Consider the following 18,347-nt stretch of genomic DNA (forward strand, 5'->3'; position numbering starts at 1 on the left):
GTAAAATCCTTTTCTTGGAGTACATCATGGGACACGGAGCCTAAGTTAATAACTTAATGGTATATAGGCACCTTCAGGTGATGGACACTGGTATACCCAAGCAATGAAGTTCACTCCCTATATAACCCCTCCTCCTTCCAGGAGCACATGAGTTTTTGTAGCAAAGCAAAGCAATATACTTCAACCCCAAAAGAGATGTACTCTAAGAAAAGGATTTTACAGGTAAGCCGTTATAAAAATCCTATTTTCTTTATCGAACATCATCGGACACAGAGTCTAAGTTAATAACTAAATGGGAAGTCCCATAGCAATGCTATGTGAGGGGAGAGAGACACAACCCCCAGGGTACCCCCAGACATGAGGACCTATACTGCTGCCTGCAGCACACTGCGCCCAAGGCCAATATCCTCATACCTCCTTACATCCACTTGATAAAACTTGGTGAATGTATGTATTGAAGACCAAGTTGCGGCCTTACAGATCTGAGCCATGGAGGCCTGGTGACGCACTGCCCAAAAAGCACTAACCGTCCTCGTAGAGTGCGCTTTGACTTGAAAAGGGGGAATTTTACACCTTAAATTTTAAGTCTGAATTATAACTTGCCAAATCCACTTAGCGACAGTGGATTTTGACGCTGCCTGTCCTTTCTTAGGACCCTCTGGCAGAATAAATAAATAAATCAGTCTAATCTGAGCAGTTGTCTTTAAATAGATTTTCACTGCTCTTACCACATCAAGACAATGTAGTGACTTCTCTTCCCTGGAACATGGTTTTGGAAAAAACGATGGCAGGACAATATCTTGGTGTGAAAACCTGAGACCACTTTTGGCAAAAAGTCTGGACAAGGGCGTAACACCACTCTGTCCTCATGAATAATCAAGTATGGCTCTTTACATGAAAGAGCAGCCAATTCCAAAACCCTCCTTGCTGAGGATATAGCAACCAAGAACACCAGCTTCCTTGTCAGAAGGACTAAGAGAATATGCTGTATCAGTTCAAATGGCTGTTTTTGTAACACTGACAAAACTAAGTTCAAGTCCCAAGGGTTCAAAGGAGGTTTGACTGGCAGATTAAGCCACATCACCCCTTGCATAAAACCCCGGACTAAAGAATGTGTAGCAAGCGGTCTTTGAAATAAGACGGTTAAAGCTGAGACTTGGCCTTTAATAGTACTGAAGGCCAATTTCATCTCTACCCCTAATTGTAGAAAGGCAAGAATTCTGCCTATGATATACCTCAGAGGGTGGCCAGACTAACCAATATATAGTTCTGGAAGCTGGCTTCCCTGCATTAATCAGGGTAGAGATAACTGACCCGGAAAGCCCACGTTTCTTCAGAATGTGGGTTTCAATAGCCAAGCCATTAAATTTAAAGACCGTAAGGTAGGATGGAATATCGGCCCCTGTGAGAGTAGGTCTGGCCATAGTGGGAGGGACCATGGACCCTCCACTGCCATCTTTACGATTTCTGCATACCATGACCTTCTGGGCCATGCTGGTGCTACCAGAATTACCGGCTTTCTTTCCAGCTTGATCCTGCAAAGACGACGAGGCAGCAATTGAATAGGGGGGAATGCGTAGATCAGTGAGAACTGATCTCATGGGGTCACCAAGGCATCTGTTCCGCATGCGAGTGGATCCCTTGTCCTGGACAAGTTGACTAACTTCATGTTGAATCTAGACGCTAGAAGATCTACGTCCTTAGTCCCCCATCTTTGGCAAACAGCCCGAAAAATGTTGGGGTGAAGAGACCATTCCCCTGGGAATAACTGCTGGCAACTCACGTAGTCCGCCTGCCAATTCTCTACTCCCGGAATGAAGACTGCCAATAGGCACGGAACATTCCTTTCTGCCCAAGTAGAATATGGTTCACCTCTCTGTGCTGAGAGACTCTTGGTGCCCCCTTGGTGATTGATATAGGCCACAGCTGTGGCATTGTCGGATTGGATCCTGACAGGACAATCCCGTAACCTGGAAGTCCAGGCCTTTAGAGCCAGACGCACAACCCAAATCTCTAGGATATTGATGGGCAAGGTTCTTTCGGCTCTTGACCACTGTCCCTGGACAGTTGTCTTTTCTAGTACTGCTCCCCAGCCTTAAAGGCTGGCATCTGTCGTTACCACTTTCCAGATAACTGGTCTGAAGGATTTTCCTTTCAGCAGATTCTGGGTTAGTAACCACCAACTGAGGCTTTGGGACACCTTTGGGGACAGCCGCATTGGCAAGTCTAAAGCTTGAATTTTTTTGTTCCAAGTAGACGATTCTGTTTGCAACAGCCTTGAATGGAACTGGGCATAGGAAACCACTTCAAATGAAGCCATGTTGCCTAGCAAACTCATGCAAAGGCGAATGGAGGGATCGCCTTTTGACCTGACCATCCGTACCAGCTTTCTTATGGAGTTGATCTTTGCCTGAGGCAAGAACACCTTTTTCTGGGCTGTGTCTATGATCAGACCCAAATACTCCAACCTTTTTGGTCTGTTAGCAATAGATCGTCTAAGTACACCAAGACTGTTATGCCCTGTGCCCTTAACCTGGCTAGAGGTGGGGCCAGGACTTTTGTAAACACCCAGGGTGCTGTAGCTAGCCCAAGGGCAAGGCTACAAACTGGAAATGCTGCTGTTCTACGTCGCACCACAGAAACCTTTGGTGAGCGGGAAATATAGGAACATGCAGATATGCATCCCTAATGTCGATGGACGCCAGAAGTTCTTCTCCAAGTAGGATAGAAACCATTGACCTGCTCGTCTCCATGCGAAAGGAGCGGATCTTCAGGAACTGATTTAGATTCTTTAGATCTAGAATGGGTCTGACATCTCCATTCGGTTTTGGTACTGTGAAGACGTTTGAATAAAACCCCAAACCTTGCTCTTCTGTGGGGATCTGCATAATCACCCCCTGAGCCATTATTCGGTCTAGTGCCCGAAACAGAGATTGCCTTTTCTCTGGATCTTTGGGAACGTTTGACCTCAAGAAACGAGACGGTGGAAAGTCCCGAAATTCCAGCTTGTACCCCAGAGTTACCGTGGAGATGACCCATCTGTCCTGAATTTCCTCTTGCCAGACTTCTGAAAACTGCAGAAGTCTTCCCCCCACCCTGGCGAGGGGGGGGGGGGGGGGCCTCTTCATGATGAGGCTATAGGATTCTGCTTTGCAGGTTTCCGGCCCCAGCACTTCTTTTGAGCCTGGGCCTGACCCTGAGGTTTTCCTCTAGAGGCTGATGGCGGAGGCCATCGCCACTGCCTAGAGGCAGAAGCCCCTGGTGCAGGAGAAAGAGCCAGTTTAAATGAAGGACGTTTATACTTTCTTTTGACTGGCAAAAGTACTTTTCCAACTAGAAATTGTTTGGATGCATTTGTCCAAATCATCCCCGAATAGCCAATCCCCATGAAAAGGGAATCCAGTCAGGAGCTTTTTACATGGTGCTTCGGCTGACCAATTTTTTAATCACAGGATTCTACGCATATGTACTAGCATAAGTGTAAGGCAGGTATGCTTGGTGAATAGAATCTTTAATGGCATCTATGGCAAACATAATGCTTTTGGTAATTCGGCCAATTCCCGGGCTTGTTGTGCAGGAACCTCTTTAAGGGCCTGTCTAAATTGGTCCTTTAGGGATTGACAGACGCCTATTGCAGCTGTAGGCTGAGTAACGGCACCTGCCAAGGAAAAAGCAGATTTTAACAGGAATTCCAACCTTTTATCTGTTGGATCCTTAAGCATCTGTGCATTGTCTACTGGACAAGTAAGACTTTTATTCACACTGGAAATCGCAGCGTCAACTGCTGCTACCTTCCATTTTTTGGTGAATTTCTCCTCCATGGGATAGAGAATTGAAAATCTCTTTGGAGGGAGAAAATGCATATCCGGGTGATCCCATTCAGCATAATAAGCTGTTCTAGTAATGCATGAACAGCAAAGGCTGTGAAGGTTTTAAAGGAACCCAAGGAAGAAACCGAGCTTTCAGCAGACTCCGTTAGGGGTAGCATGAAAGTAGAACGAACCATCTCCGTAAGAGATTGTATCAGCAATTTCTCAGATTGTGAGGCTGAAAAAGGTTCATCTACTGTTGTTTCCTCCGCAGAGGAATCATCGGTTTGTCTTTCCTCCTGATCGTCTGAAGGTAACACCTCATCCTGTGCCCACTGTTCCCCTTGGAAAGGGTCTAAAGTGGGTGAGGGGGATCTAGCACGCTTCCTATCAATTTGAATGGAGGATGTGAATAAAGCCGCTAATCTTCCTTCCAGGCCCTGCAGGGTGGAGGAAAAGACATCTTCAGTCACTTATACAGAGGCTGAGATGTGAGAAGCAGCTGCACCATCAATTTGTTCCAATGGCTCACCCTGGCTTGCCATAAATGGCATTTCAGGCGAGGATGACAGTGTGGAGATGCGACTGGAGATCCTGGAAGTGAAACCTTTGGTACCTTTTTGGTCTTTGTGGTGTCTTTTTTGGTACGCATAGTCCTAAGCACAAAAACAGAGGCACTATTAAATTGCACTTAATCGCTGAACATAGTCATGACAGTAAAGCCGCTATTAAGTTTAGCCTAGTGCTGGGAAAAAAGTCCTTCCTGTATCAGGAATGCCACTTGCCACCCTTCCGTGCCCCACCGCTCCTGTGTCCCAGTGTAGGCTGCTTGCTTCTACCTCGCGGCCAAGGAGAGACTGCTCTAGCTAATCCTTTAACCCTCCGTGCATCCTCGTGGATGTTGCACGGCGCTGCGCCTAGGCCCCGCCCCCTTTATAAACCCGGGAGAGGCAGAGCCAATGACACTGAGCTGAAGTGAAGACAACAGATTTAGGTATGTGCATAGACATAGAATTAAGGCATGAAAAACCAAGTTAGACTTACCGGTAACTTGTTTTCCAGAAGTCTTTCAGGACAGCACCTGAGAGATAGCGACTCCACCCACCGGAAACAGGAAACACCTTCTTCCTCCAAACTTTAAAGGGAGGCGCCTCCCTACCATACCTCAGTTGTAGTAGAGAAGACCTCCGGCCCCGGCTGGAACACATAAACACATACGTTAGTCACAGCATAGTATATACAATACAATAGGGCGGGATGTTGCTGTCCTGAAAGACTTCTGGAAAACAAGTTACCGGTAAGTCTAACTTGGTTTTTCCCAAGGCGTCTTTCAGGACAGCACCTGAGAGGATAACAGAGACTTACCCCCTTAGGGCGGGACAACAGCTTGCAGGACCTTTCTGCCAAACGCCTGATCATTAGCAGATGTGAGGTCCAGCCTGTAATGTTTCACGAATGTGTGAAAACTTGACCAAGTTGCCGCCTTGCAGATTTGTTCAGGGGTGGCACCAGCTCTCTCTGCCCAAGTGGCCGCTAATGCTCTTGTTGAGTGTGCAGAAATTCCTGCAGGAGGAGACACGCCTGCATGCGAATAAGCCTCTGAAATGGCTAGCTTCAGCCACCTTGCTAAAGAGATTTTAGAAGCCTGGCAACCTTTCCTGTTGCCTGAAAATAACACAAACAGAGAATCTGAACGTCTAAAGAGCTTTGTCCTTTCCAGGTAACATAACAAAACTCTTCTAACATCCAACATGTGAAAACAAGTCTCCTTCTCCCCTACTGGGTTGGGGCAGAAGGTCGGAAGTACAATGTCCTGAACACGATTTTGTACTGAAGCTACCTTTGGTAAGAATTTCTGATCTGTTCTAAGTATAACCCTATCTGGGAAGATAGATAAATAGGGTTCCTTAACTGATAAAGCATTAAGCTCACTGATCCTTCGTGCAGAGACCATGGCAATCAGAAACACAGACTTAAAAGTGAGATATCTAAGTGGCGCTTCTTCCAAAGGTTCAAAGGGACTCCTTGTTAGAGCCTGGAGGACTATCGACAGATCCCATTTGGGAAACAACCTAAGTGGTGCTGGTCTGGATCTCGTAAGGGATCTGAAAAATCTGGTTACCAATGGATCTGAGGCCACAGATCTTTCTAGGAACACTGCTAGCGCAGCCACCTGTACCTTCAAGGTACTAACTGCTAGTCCCTTGTCAGCACCAACCTGTAAAAATTCCAGAATGGTAACGAGACTCCCTGGGTCCTGGTCAGATGAATTACACCACGTATTGTAAACCTTCCAGACCTTGGAATAGATATTTCTAGTCACCCTTTTCCTACTGGATAATAGCGTAGAGATTAACCGGTTGGAAAAACCTTTGCTCCTTAAGAGCTGCTCTTCAGATACCAAGCAGTGAGCGCCAAAGTGGCTACCTCTGGGTGATTTACCGGTCCCTGAAATAGTAAATCGTGCCTGAGGGGCAGATGCCAATAAGGCCTGACCGCCATTTTCAGAACGGTTGAAAACCAAGCCCTTCTTGGCCAAAAGGGCGTGATTAGGACAACCGGTACCGTTTCCCTTTGAATTTTTCTTAATACTAAGGGAATTAACTGAAATGGGGGGAAAGCGTAGCAGAGATGGAATCTCCATGGATACGCCAAGGCATCTGTTCCTAGTGACCCGTCGTGATTGCTTAGGGAAAAAAATTGCGGAACCAAGGCATTCTCCCTTGAGGCGAACAGGTCCACCTCTGGCAGCCCCCACTTCTCGACAATCATGGCGAAAACCTCTGGGTTCAGCGACCATTCTGCTTCCCGAATGGGGTTTCTGCTCAGGAAATCCGCCACTCCGTTCAGGGATCCCTTTAGATGGACTGCTGATAACGACAGCAAGTGTCCTTCTGCCCAACGGAGAATGCTTATGGCTAGTACTTGCAGCGATTTGCTCCTTGTACCTCCCTGCCTGTTTATGTAAGCCACTGCCGTGGCATTGTCTGTTAGTATTTGAACATGCTGGGCCTGAAGCCCCTGAGCAAATGACCTCAGAGCCAAGTCGATCGCCTTGAGCTCTCTCCAGTTTGAGGACTTGGTCGCCTCTTTCCTGGACCAGTTTCCCTGAGTGAAACCTTTTTCTAGGTGGGCTCCCCAACCCCAGGAACTGGCATCGGTTGTCAGCCTTTTTTCGATTGGAAAGGCCCAGACCAACCCCTCCGATAGGATATCCTGCCTTTTCCACCACCATAGTGACCTCTTCACTTGGGTTGGAACTCTTACCTCTGAGTCCAGGGATTCTAAATTGTGATCCCAAGATCTCAGAAGAAAAGCCTGCAGATGTCTGAAGTGTAGTCTTGCCCACTGAACAGCTGGCATTGACGAAGTCAGAACCCCCAGGGCTGACATGACCAATCTTACCGTCAGCTGCTGGTTGGTCTGCAAAAAAGACACTGTATCCTGGATTTTTCCTTTCTTCTCTGAAGGAAGAAAAATTTTTTGGCTTACCGAATTTATCTCCTGAGATGGTTCCAGGGAAGATTTTTGGAGATTTAGGATCCAACCTAGAGACTCCAAATGGCTGCATGCTCTGCTTAAATTGCTCCTCAGCTCCTCTCTTGAGGGGGCGAAAAATAGCAGATCGTCTAAGTAAGGAATTACTGCGATTCCCTGAAGACGCAGCGGAGCTAGGGCCTCTGCCATTACTTTGGTAAAAATTCGGGGTGCGGATGATAGCCCGAAGGGTAGGGCTCTGAATTGCAGATGCTGAATTCTGCCTTCCAACCTTACCGCCAACCTGAGAAACCCCTGGGACTGGGATGAGATTGGAATATGCAGGTATGCATCTTTTAAATCCACTGACGCCATGAAACAACCTGGAGTCAGAATATTTCTGGCGGTGAAAATTGAGTCCATCCTGAACCTTCTGTATTTGATGGCTCTGTTTAGTGGCTTTAAATTTAGAATTAAACGAAATCTTCCTGTTGGTTTTTTTACCAGGAAGACATGTGAATAGAAGCCCTCGTGCCATTCCTCTGGTGGCACCGGGATTACTACACCCTGTTGCATTAGTTCCTCCAGAGAGGATTTCATGGCCAGGGCCCTCATTGGATCTCGAGGAGCATTTGTTACCAGAAACCTTCTTGGGGGGCTTCTGGCGAACTCGAGAGTATAACCCTGCGAGAGAGTGGTCAGAATAAACTGATTTGTAGTTATCACTGACCACTGCGGAAGAAACTCTCGTAATCTTCCGCCGACCCGCAGAGATGAGTCATTGTGAGTTTTCGGCCTGTGAAGGAGGACGGAAGAGAATTCCACCTTTGCCCTTCGCCTTTTGCACAGACCAATTTTTCCTCCTGCCCTGAAACTTACTTTCCTGCTGTTGCTGCTGAGTTTTTTGAGGCCGAAAAAGACGTTTTGGGGTCTGCTTTTTCTTTTTGACCGGAAAGGACTTCTTCTTATCGGCAGTTCTGTCTAGGATATTATCTAGATCTGGGCCAAAAAGAAGGTCACCTGAAAAGGGGATACCACAAAGTTTACTCTTTGAAGCTGTATCACCTGGCCAGGTTTTTAGCCATAAAGCTCTTCTCGCAGCATTTGCTAAAGCTGCAGACCTAGCTGACATCCTGATAGCTTCAGCCGAAGCATCAGCAATATAAGCAACCGCAGAAATCAGGGTAGGAAAGGAATCTAAGATCTCCTGCTTGGGGGAATCTGCCACTATATGAGATCTAAGTTGGTTCACCCAGTATTCCAGATTCCTGGCTACACAGGTTGTGGCCATTGCTGGTTTTAAATTGCTCATGATTGATTGCCATGATCTTTTGAGCAAAAGATCCATGCGTTTGTCCATTGGATCCCTTAGAACACCCATGTCTTCAAAAGACAGGTCTGTGGACCTTGAGACCTGTGAAAAGGCCGCATCCAACCTGGGCACCTTATTCCACACCGCAGAAGGGTCCTCCTCAAAAGGGAAGCGCCTTCTGTGGGCTCTGGAAAAAAAGGGCTTTTTCTCTGGATCTTGCCATTCTTTAGTAATGGCGTCAGAAATGACCGAATGAACTGGAAATGTTCGCCCCTTAGGCTCATTTAACCCTGCATACATGCGGTCATGAAGAGATAACTCCTTCTTTTCCTCACTTAAGCCAAGTGTAACATGGATAGCCTTAAGGAGTCCGTCTACCTCCTCTAGGGAAAGCTTAAATTTGGAAGGAGCCACCTCCGCTTCCTCACCCTCCTCCTCCGAATCCTTAACGGAAGGAGTAGGGGACTGCTCTTCCCTGATAGGGGGGCCTTCAGGTAAAACTTCTACCATGGGGAAAGAAATAGAACCCTGGGAAGCCTCAGAAGTGGATGGCTGACTAGCAGCTGGATTAACTAAAGAGTCACGAAAAGTCTGAATCGTGGCGTATAGTTCCTTCTTTACAGAGGCAACCAGATCATCACAAACCGAAGCTGATTCCTCCTAACTAAAGAAGTGATGCATGTACTGCATAAGACTTTTTTCCAATTTTCTCCCATTTTGGCCCTGCAAGAAGGACATCTCTTTTTTGGGTCAGAGCTTTTAGCCTGTGAGAGAAAAAACAAAAAAGGGAAAAAAACCAGGGGACCTTTTAGTGAGACCCGGTCTCAGCTACACAAGAATCACCCACAGGTGCACTAAGAAGAAACCAGTCAGCCTCCAGTGCCCAGACAGGCCCCTTGCCACTAGGGGGTAAGAAAAAAGAAAAATAGACCAAACCCAGGAAAAGGAAGAAAGGCAGACTTAAACTGCTGCTCCTACCTGAGCTTTACTGGCGCCTGTGCCTGTCCCCACCGCTGCAGACGCTGAGTCCTCCATCTCTGGTGTGCAGCTCTCCACCTGTGGCTTCATATGCCGCTTCCGGACTCCCATAGTGCATCTGCACCGGACCGGAAGCGGAAGTAGGCGCCAGTTCCTGTCCTCCCTCCTCCCCTCTCGCATCCACGCCGGAAATGACGCTTCTGCTGACCCAGTGACCCGCCTTGTCACTTCCGCCGCGCCTGCCGGCCAAAAAAACATGGCGGCGGCGCACGCGCACCGCCGCTCCTATGACCGCGCGGATCACCGGGTCTACGGCTCTCCCCGAGCACCAGGAGGGGAAGAGGAGCCCGATTGCTACCGCTGCCAAGGCTTGGGTAGGCCGGGAGGACAGCGGGTCTCCAAAAAGGAGGAAAAAATGAAAAAGAAGCCCTGTCTCCCAGGCATCTGAGAGACTTTGACTCCCCTTCAAAAAGATGTTCCCTCCGGGCCGGAGGAAACACAAAAACTGAGGTATGGTAGGGAGGCGCCTCCCTTTAAAGTTTGGAGGAAGAAGGTGTTTCCTGTTTCCGGTGGGTGGAGTCGCTATCTCTCAGGTGCTGTCCTGAAAGACGCCTTGGGAAAACATTTTTTCCCTTAAAGAAGAATACATAGTTGGACTTTTTAGTTCCTAAGTTTCTTCCCTTACCTTATCCCCGCCGCAGGATTTGCTGAATTAACAGACAATCCAACTTTCACCCATCACGGCGGGCTGCGTTTAGCAAAACTTCAAGGACCGGGTCCCTTTTTATCGGGGTTCCACTCCCTTGGACCTGTAAAAAGCACCCCGCCAGGAAAAGCTTTTAGGTAATGTAGCATGACCAAATCCCGGGGTCCAATCCACTGGCCCAGGTACCATCCACTTTGGCCTCAGTGGCACTTTGGATGGATCTGGTCTATGGAGGCTTTTTAAATCCAGCATGGATCCCTCCTGGAGCTCCTCAGAGCACATCTTCACTCGTGACCAACACCTTTAGACACTGGCGAAAAAACTGAAGTGCTCCTGGGAGGAGGAGGGGTTATATAGGGAGTGAACTTCCTGGATTGGGTATACCAGTGTCCATCACCTGAAGGTGCCTATATACACCATTAAGTTATTAACTTAGGCTCTGTGTCCCATGATGTGCGATAAAGAAAATGGTATCGGTGTATCTCTAGCAGATATTACTGTATAGTGAATTACCTCCAAGTAAAAGCATTTATAAAAGATTTTCATGGTCCCGAATGTGCATGTTGCAGCATCCAAGAAATACTGGATGTCAGATTTTTCTTCAAGAAGTGGTGGGGGCCAAAATGTTTGTGTGGGTTAGAACCTGTCTGGTCCTAGACATGCACAGACAAACATGTACACTTGGCAAAGCTAAGAATTCTTATACTGTATACTGAGTAGATGCTGCTGCCAGAGGGCAGTGAGACCTGCAAAGCATATCGTGATCCTGCAAAAGGCCAGCAGAAAATAATTACCCACACACATCCACACTGAATGAATGCATGCTGATAAATATATTATATATTATCTGTGTGCACAACTGCATAAATCATGCAGTATGACGTGTGTCTGAAAAAGGTTGGCATTTATTATTTATTCACGATAGCACATAAAGCATTAAAAAAAAAAAAAAAAAAAGACAACAACAAGACTAGTGACACATTACCGTTATTGTCTGATGTTCGATCCTAAGTTTTTCTACGCCAGCTCCATACAGCTCTCTTAACAAGCACATTATTCTGGTCTTCTTTCCAGCTCCGGATGGTCCAAACACAAGGAGGTGAGGAAAGTCTCCACATTGTACCTGCAATAGCAATACTGGTTAAAAATCTGGAACATGTTTCCCAGTATTTCAAAGTAATGCAGTGCTGAATAGCAAAAAAATGACCTGGTCATGAAAGGGGTGAACCTTCCAGGACTGAGGTGAATAATAAAAAAAAAAAAAAAAAAAAGAAAGAGGTTCATGCTTACCTGCTCTGTGGTCCCTTACCTCTTCTTTAGACGGCTTTCACACCGAGTCGCCCATAGTGTCGGCGGTAATACGCTGCTGTTTTTAGCAGCGATTTACTGTCGGATTTGCGGCGCATTTCGGGCACTTTTACCCCCCGCTAGTGGCAGAGAAAGGGTTAAAACTGCCCACAATAGCGGCGTTATCGCAGCTCTGCCCCATCGATTTCAATGGGGAGCAGTGGTGGCGGAGTAGTAAACACACCGCTCCTTCACCGCTCCAAAGAAGCTGCTGGCAGGACTTTTCCTGACGCGCTGCCAGCACAGCACTCCAGTGTGAAAGCCCTGCAGCCCTTGGGCTTTCACACTGGAGACAATGGAGCAGCTGTTTGAGGGCGGATTGCAGGCGCTATTTTTAACGCTATAGCGCCTGCAAAACGCCCTCGGTGTGAAAGGGGTGTTAGCCATCCCCCGCCGATGCAGTCCTCTCCTTCTCCTTGTGAGTGCCCTCATAGCAAGCCGTGGGCATTAATAGACACACACCACATGGCTAGTTACGCCCCCCCGCTTCCTCCTCTCAGGATTTGACTGGCAATAGAGACCCAACTACCTATTTTCAATGCCTGTGTGAAAGAGCCCTTAAGGTATAAAGCGCTGAGGGCCAGTTCACACCACATGCAGTCCAGTGCATTTTTTTTCTGCAGCAAACACACATGGAAAGTAGGTGATATGGTTTTCAATGGGATAGTTCACACTAGTGCGGTCAGTTTCAGTGCGTTCCAGTAAAAAAAAAAAAAAAAGCAGAACATGTTGCATTTTTCCTGCACTGGAACGCTGTAAATAGCATCAAAAATACACTGGAACGCACCAAAAACACATTGGAACACACGTCCTTATTTAAGATTAAGAAAAAAGGAGGGTCAAAAAATGCACAGGACTGCATCAAAAACGTGCATGCAGAAAAGCATCTGGAACACATCCGGACTGCGTTTCTATGGTGTGAACTGGCCCTTAGACTCTAGAACCACATAAAAACGGAGCTCCACCCAAAATGGGAAACTCCGCTTGTTTGCTTCCTCCCCTCCTCCGAGCCATATTTGGCACCTTTTGGGGGGAGGGGATACCTGTCAAACCCAGGTACCCGCTCCCACTTTTGGGTAAGATCACCGCAATCGTGCGGCAATCTACGAAATCTCCAGCCCCTCCTCGTTCCCACCCTGCTGCCTTCTGGGAGACACACAAGTTCCAGAAGACGGCGGGACCATTCAGAAAGTGCATGCGCAGTAAGAAACAGGCTGCGAAGCCGCAAGACTTCCTGTTTCCCTTGGTGAAGAAGTCGGCGCCTGCACCCGATGGACAGATCGGTTTGGGGGTGCCGACATGACGGGCTCCCTGGACAGGTAAGAGTCCTTATATTAAAAGTCCGCAGCTACAGTGTTTGTAGCTGCTGACTTTTATTTTATTTTTATTTTTTTACAGGTTGGAACTCTGCTTTAAGATTGTCGAGAACACCCTGACAACTGCTGAAAAGGCGGCTACAGCCCAAACAAATGTACTACCATTGGGGTGATCTGACAATGGGCCTGAGGGTAAGAGACTGGCCATAGATGGCTTGAATTTTGGCAGATTCCTGCTGAAACAGGGGGTGACTGGTCGATGAGAGGCCCTGTAAGGACCACCCAGCTCAACAAAAGTTGAATTAAAACTCACCATACACATTACAATCTACTTGTACAATCTTCTTTAGATCAAGTATGCCATTTAGAAATATCTGGCAGCCATAGTCACTGGCAGATGCAGTCACTGTCTGGGTATTCAGGCCGCCTCCTGAACACAATTGCTGGAAGTGGAAATTCCTCCACCCATGCTGTGAAGTGAGGAAGTGATCGATTTTCTCCAGTTCAGCCTGGTGAATGAGAGGAAATCTCGCTGTGTATGGACAGCATAACACACAGACTGGATCTGCCTGTGTAGACAACTACATGCGCCAATCACTAGTACTGTCACATGGAGTAAATGACATGCTTCTTTAATCCAATAAAGCAGCCCATATACGATTCATTTCTTTTAATTTAACCAATGGGTTGAACGAAAAAAAAAAAAAAAAAGCTGAATTCCCCCATCCACACTCAGTGTGGGAATCAGTCCCAGTGAGCTACTGTATTCTGACAGTGAAGAGATTTCCTCGCCATCAGAATATACTGATCAGCACTAATGGCTATATAGCCTGCGGTGCTGATCTTGCAGAAATTTTCCAACAGGTCCCCTCCCCCAGTACATTGTATTCTGACATCAGGACTCTCCGCTGTCAGTATACTGATCATCCGCTGCAGTCCGCTGACTGAGGCCCCTTTGACACATGCGGACCGTATGTCCGTATTTCATCCATCAGTTTTCGGATGAAATACGGACATACATGCATCCCTATGGGATAGCGGGTGTCAGAGGATGTACATCCGCTAACACCCGATGTTGTCCGGCTCCGCTCTCGTCCAATTCTGCGGACGGAAGAAAATCCTATTTTTCTATCCGTCTGCAGAGCGGATCGGAGGAACACGGACAGACGGTCCGTGTTCCTCCGATCCCCCATAGGGGAGAGCGGAGATCTGACAGGGCGGTCCCTGCACAGTGTGTGGGTCCCGCCCTGTCATCTGCCTGCTCAGCGGGGGAAAGCGGAGCGATCCCCGCTGAGCAGCGGATAAACACGGGGCGGATCAACACGGATCCGTCCGTGTGAAAGGGGCCTGAGAAACATTTTCCAGCATTAGCATTTAACAAAGTCGATCTAACAGTTAACTTCTTGTTGAACAGGGACGGCTCACATAGATTGCAATTCAGTTGGTCCCTTTTAAGCATTGATCCATCTATGACCAGCTTCAGCCCTTGCAGTGTGGAGGGGACACAATACAAGGGTACACTGGATTTCCCCAGGGATCAGCTTTAAGCCTACCATACATAGAAAGGTGATGGCAGAAAAAGGCAGAGTAGTCCATCAAGTCTGCCCCCCCTCCCCCTTTTATTTTTTGTTACCTTTATTGTCTAACTATAGATCTATGTTTGTCCCAAGCATGTTTGAAGCCATTTACTGTTGACTGTCTCACTACCTCTGCTGGAAGTTTATTTCAATCATCAACTACCCTTTCAGTAAAATAACACTTTCTAAGATTCGTTTTGCACTTTCCTCCAGTTGGTTTGAGGTCATGTCCCTGTGTTCTTGATTTTGGTTTCATATTGAAAATGTTGCCTTCCAGAAATGTATTCACCCCCTTAATGTATTTAAAGGTTTCAATTACGTCTCCCCTTTCCCTTCTTTCCTCCAGACTGTACATATTAAAGTGGTAGTAGACTCTATACTACCATTTGTACCCACAGGGAAGCCTATGATAAGGGTGACCTGTAGGTACTGTGAATATCTCCTAAACATACACAATGTAGGAGGAGATATTCAGTGTATGGAGCCTTTCACTTTATCCACACATGCGCTCTGAAGGTCCGGCTTACAGTGCTGGAAACGGCGGCTCCCATACACCTCATCTTGCTCCCAGCCACCCATGTATAGCCAGAGGCCGCGAACCGGGAAGGAAAACCGGGGGAAGAGGTCAGTCAGGATTTTTTTTTGACCACCAGCGGTTTACTGGAGATTTAAGTTCCTGAAGTCACTTGATATGTTTTATTATTGATCAGTGTATTCTGGAAGCAGAGGAATCCCGATGTCAGAATACAGACACAGCACGGAGGATTCCGTCATCCACCTGAAAATGTGTGGATCCGGGAATCGGAAAAGGCTTTTTTTTTTTTTTGTGCAACCCACAGGCTGAACAGAAGAAAAAACTGATTGTACTGGGCATGATCCTCTATAGGGGAATGGTACAGTGTACAAGATGATTGTACAATCTCTTATAGAGGATCATGCCCAGTACAATCTCTTATAGAAGACCATATACTGTACAATCATCTCACACACTGTACAATCCCCTAAAGAGGCTCATATACCGTACAATCATCTCATACATCGTACAATCTTATAGAGAACAATATGTTGTACAGTGTATGAGATGATTGTACAATCTCCTATAGAAGACCATATACTTTACAATCATTTAGGAACATATCATGTACAATCTCCTATCAAGGATCATATATCGTACAATCATCTAGGAACATATCATGTACAATCTCCTATAGAAGACCATATACTTTACAATCATCTCATACACTGTGCAACATATTGTTCTCTATAGGAGATTGTACAGTGTATGAGATGATGATTGTACATGATCCTCTATAGTAGATTGTACAATGTATGAGATGATGATTGTACATGATCCTCTATAGTAGACTGTAAAATGTATGAGATGATGATTGTACAATGTAGGAGATGATTGTACAATATATGAGATGATGATTGTACATGATCCTCTATAGTAGATTGTACAATGTATGAGATGATGATTGTACATGATCCTCTATAGTAGATTGTACAATGTATGAGATGATTGTACAATGTATGAGATGATGATTGTACATGATCCCCTACAGTAGACTGTACAATGTATGAGATGATGATTGTACATGATCCCCTACAGTAGACTGTACAATGTATGTTGCTCTCTAGAAGTGTTTATCTCTCAGGCTCGGTTACCAGATTCTTCAGCTGGGCTGCCTGCTCCTTATGATAGTCCAGCTTGCCGAGGAGGCTGGGCCGGTATTTGTCCACCCACAGACTCATCGTCTCCTCCACTCGGAGCACCGACCCCGCTCTTCACCTTCAAATCCGGCGCGAAACCGACCAATCCCCCCCAAACCCGCGAAATCCCAGTCTTGACATGAGCATGCGCAGTGCTGAGCTCACAGACAGGTCGGCTGATAGGGGAATGTCTTCGGCGACCCATCAGAATGTGTAACGGAAGTGACGTTTTATCACCGCCATCTTGCTACACCCCGCACTTCTCCACAGTAATGATACACTGAGCAGGGGGCAAGCTGACATCTTGTTACACCCACCGGAGTTTTACGTCTTACACTTATTTATAACAGTAAACTGAGTTCATATTGTGAAATATAGTACTTAGAACTCCGTCTGACTGTTTAGATGTTGAATATTAAAAGCAGCCAGCTTCTGTCGGATTATCAAACCTGTGAGATGAGCAGTTTTGCTGCTGCTTTAAAAATTCAACGTCTAAACAGTGAGACGGAGTTCTAAGTACTGTATTACACTATATAACCTCAGTTTACTGTTATAAATAAATGTAAAATGCAAATTTCCGGTGGGTGTAATAAGATGTCCGCTTTCCCCTTCTCAGTGTATCCTTACTGTGAAGTGCAGAGTGTAGCAAGATGGCGGTGACGGACCGTCACTTCCGTTACACATTCTGACGGGTCGCCGAATCTGACGAAACACCGGGAATTCACTGTCCTCACTACAGGAGAGAATTGTCACAGTCTCCCCTCTCTGATATATGGTCTCCTTGAAAATGGCCGCCGGTCCAGCTCCGTGTTGTGTCCATCTGTCAGTACAGTCTGATAGGAGGCACGGCACATCTGATATTAATATTATTATTAGTCTTCTATCTGGGGCTCCTTTTATATTTCTATGTAAGAGGAGGCGGTGCCCAGAATATGCACTAATCATACACAGCAAGCTGCAAGGGCTGTGATTGGATGCCTGGTACTGGTTTCTATGAGGATTATTCTGCTTTGTATCACCCTTGCTGTACCATTCATGTGTGACACAATGCACACCACAGTCTCAACGAAAAAAAAGAGATTGATTGGTGGGTATGCCCACCATTAGAATACCACCCTGCATCCACCCACTTCTAATGATGGGCATACATGCACCATTTTTTTTTCTAACTTTGATGGTGAAATCACCTCCTATGGCGCTGGAGTCGCTGATTTATGTATCGTGGGAGCAAACGCTGTTGCAGTCAAGACAAATAAATCAGTGCCGCAGCTTAATGGCGTAGCTGAAAAGAAATTAAGGGTTAACAATAAAACACAGTAAACAGTAAAATATAAAATAATTACATACTCGAAAAGCAAACATGATAAAACATAGAGAGAACAAAAGGGAGAGACTAGAGTGAGAGCAATAAAACAACTACTATTTTTGGCTTTTTTAATTTATATATATATATATATTTTTATTTTTATTTTATTTATTTTTATTTATTTATTTTATTTTTTTACACTTTTATTTGTAACTGTAATGGTTCCAGGTTTGGGTCTCTCAAAATGCAATGGCATCTTTGGAGACCCTGTGAAAGTGTACCCTAGACTGTGCAGTGCTGTACCCTATGCTAATATTCCACTAGTGAATGGTAGCGTTCGAAACATTCACCAATGCATAGACCAGGATTGTCAGGACAGGAGGGACAATAATAGCGGGTGTCACGCCTATATCTGCGCTTGCTATAGACACATCTTCTTTGGGGGGGCTCGTTGGGTAGGGGTACTCGGGAGGACATACGGAAAATGCCTCTCATGCAGCCGGCTTACTGCATTTGCATTGGGAAGTTGGGGCACAGCACTGTCTGGAAACAGAAGGGCTCTGACGATCTCTTCCTGGAATTTAAGGAAGGATCCAGTTTGTCCTGAAGCTTTGTATAGCACATAAGCGTTCAGCAGAGCCAATTGGAATAAGTATACAGACACTTTTTTATACCGGCGTCTGGCCTTACAGGCAATTAAGTATGGCGCCATCTATTGGTCGTTGACGACCATCCCTCCCGGTTTCTCCACAACACCAGTCGCTGTAGGAATTTGGACTGTCGTATCTGCGTGAAGGGAGGACAGA

General features: G+C 46.3%; 1 protein-coding gene across 2 annotated transcripts in view; it reads right to left on the reverse strand.

Annotated features, from left to right (window-relative positions):
* RFC3 (replication factor C subunit 3) overlaps positions 1-18,347 on the reverse strand; it is a 32,709-nt gene that overhangs the window by 13,835 nt on the left and 527 nt on the right. Inside the window, exons 1-2 of one of the 2 annotated variants that reach the window (XM_073613330.1) lie at positions 16,191-16,438; positions 11,268-11,405 (exon numbers count right to left, since the gene is read on the reverse strand). In XM_073613330.1, coding sequence (XP_073469431.1) covers positions 11,268-11,405; positions 16,191-16,277 — 225 coding nt within the window. In that variant the 5' untranslated portion in view covers positions 16,278-16,438. Of the gene's footprint in view, positions 1-11,267; positions 11,406-16,190; positions 16,439-18,347 lie in introns of those variants that run through there. The other variant, XM_073613331.1, reaches the window with a different exon arrangement.

This window comes from Aquarana catesbeiana, linkage group LG02 (genome assembly GCF_042186555.1).
Source record: "Aquarana catesbeiana isolate 2022-GZ linkage group LG02, ASM4218655v1, whole genome shotgun sequence".
NCBI classification, from domain to species: domain Eukaryota; kingdom Metazoa; phylum Chordata; class Amphibia; order Anura; family Ranidae; genus Aquarana; species Aquarana catesbeiana.